At 45.4% G+C, this 1721-nt stretch overlaps 1 protein-coding gene across 1 annotated transcript; it reads right to left on the bottom strand.

Annotated features, from left to right (window-relative positions):
• Positions 1 to 274: 274 nt before the first annotated feature.
• LOC132274640 (zinc-finger homeodomain protein 2-like) lies at positions 275 to 1721 on the bottom strand. The gene has a single exon (XM_059775964.1). The coding sequence runs from the start codon at positions 1335 to 1337 to the stop codon at positions 471 to 473; it is 867 nt and encodes a 288-aa protein (XP_059631947.1). The 5' UTR covers positions 1338 to 1721; the 3' UTR covers positions 275 to 470.

The raw sequence follows: 1721 nt of genomic DNA on the forward strand, positions 1-1721 counted from the left end.
TACGTATCAATAAATAAAAATTAATTTTATTATTTTAAACACTTAGCACACACCTTTCGAACGCTTTGTCGACACTTTTTGAATATTTTTAATACCAGTCTACTCAATAATTTTAAAAATAATAGTAATAAAAAAATAATATATATGATATAAAAATTATTAAATATAATTTTATTTTCTAATTCATTTAAGAACAAAAGAAATATCCATTCAGTTGATATAAATATATAAAATCCACAATTACCATTTTTGTATTCACATGTTTATGGTAGTGCTTTCCCTTCAAAGTTGACACTTTCTTAAGTACACACAAACCAACGTTAAGACACCCCTTAATCTAAACAAGCAGTGGTTCTCTTAATTAGTAGCTCAGTACCTCATTTTGCTTTGCCATCTCTTATCTCTAAATTACATTCCTAAGACCCGACAAAGATTAATTAAGCATAGGATATAAATAAATATATAAACAATCAAACGCCGGCGGGTTGTAGCGGCGCTGGTGGTGGAGGAGGAGGCTGCGCCGGCGGAGTAGTGGGAGCTGATTCCCTGCGGCGGTGTGCATTTTTGTTATTGTGCATCCACACCTTGAGGACGTTACGCTTAACCCCAATCTCAGAGCAAAACTGGTTCAGTGCGACGTCGTCTTGCCTCTGTATCCTCCATCCCAACTTCTCTGCAAACTCCAACATCCTCTCTTTCTGTTGCTGCGTAAACTTCGTCCTGAACCTCTTGTTCCTCGCCGCCGCCGCGGCCGCCGCCGACATTGGCCCGGCGGACCCCATCAACACCACCTCCTCTCTCTCCGGCGTCTCCGACCGTCGATCAACCTCGTGATCGTCATGATCATGCAGATCAACGTCTCCAAACAGCCCACCACCGTTCAGATGAGCACTAGTGGGACCCATTGTAGCAAACCCTCCGATTTTGTTGGTGGGTCCGGAGTTATACGCCAACATCGCCGGCGGCGGCGGAGAATGCAGCATGCTGCGGCAGTGGTGGCCGCCGCCTTGTACTTCTTTGCGGTGGAAGTTGCGGTGGCATCCGCAGGCGGCGCACGTTAGTGGGTCGGCGGAGGAGGGCATGAACTCGCCGCAGCCGTCGTTGGCGTGGCCGCCGATCGCGGCCGCGTGATTCCTCATGCAGTGGCGGTACTTGAATTTGGCGGTAGGTTTGGGGTTCATGACCACCGGTTCGACCGGCGTTTCGCGGGTCCGGTAGAGCACCGGTTCTGTGGTGGTGTCGGACACGTTGTCATGGGTGGTGTCGTTCTCGAACTTGATGTCGATTCCGTACGGCACCATCCTTAAATCCATACCCTTCATTCCCCCTAAAGACATGATCTCTCTCACTGAAAAATGAAAATGTAGAGAGAGAAACGTAGACTGGTAGAGAGAGAAAGCGGGACTCTGCAGCTAATTTTGGAGGAGCTCAGCTTATACTAAATAATTAGCTGAAACACAGATTGTTGTAATCCTCGTTTCGGAGACAGCGTGAAATGAATTTAAGACGAGCACGAAGAGAGACAGAGAGAGCGTGTGCGTAGAGAGAGAATCATCTAGAGAGAGGAGGATGACCAACACGTGTCACTCAAACGAAGAGAACTCTTAATACTATTTTTTATTTTATTTTATTTTTGAACAATGCTAAACTTTAACCCTCCCCGTAACACTTCTCTAAATTATTGCAGCATCATCAAGTACTCGAACATTTGTCAAATATGC

The sequence above is a fragment of the Cornus florida genome, unplaced genomic scaffold (genome assembly GCF_030987335.1).
Source record: "Cornus florida cultivar Cherokee Brave unplaced genomic scaffold, ASM3098733v1 CherokeeBrave_3.0.0_Hap2_Chr09, whole genome shotgun sequence".
Lineage (NCBI taxonomy): Eukaryota > Viridiplantae > Streptophyta > Magnoliopsida > Cornales > Cornaceae > Cornus > Cornus florida.

Coding starts and splice junctions, on each gene's coding strand:
- LOC132274640 (XM_059775964.1), bottom strand. CDS start 1,337: ATGTCTTTAGGGGGAATGAAGGGTATGGATTTAAGGATGGTGCCGTAC.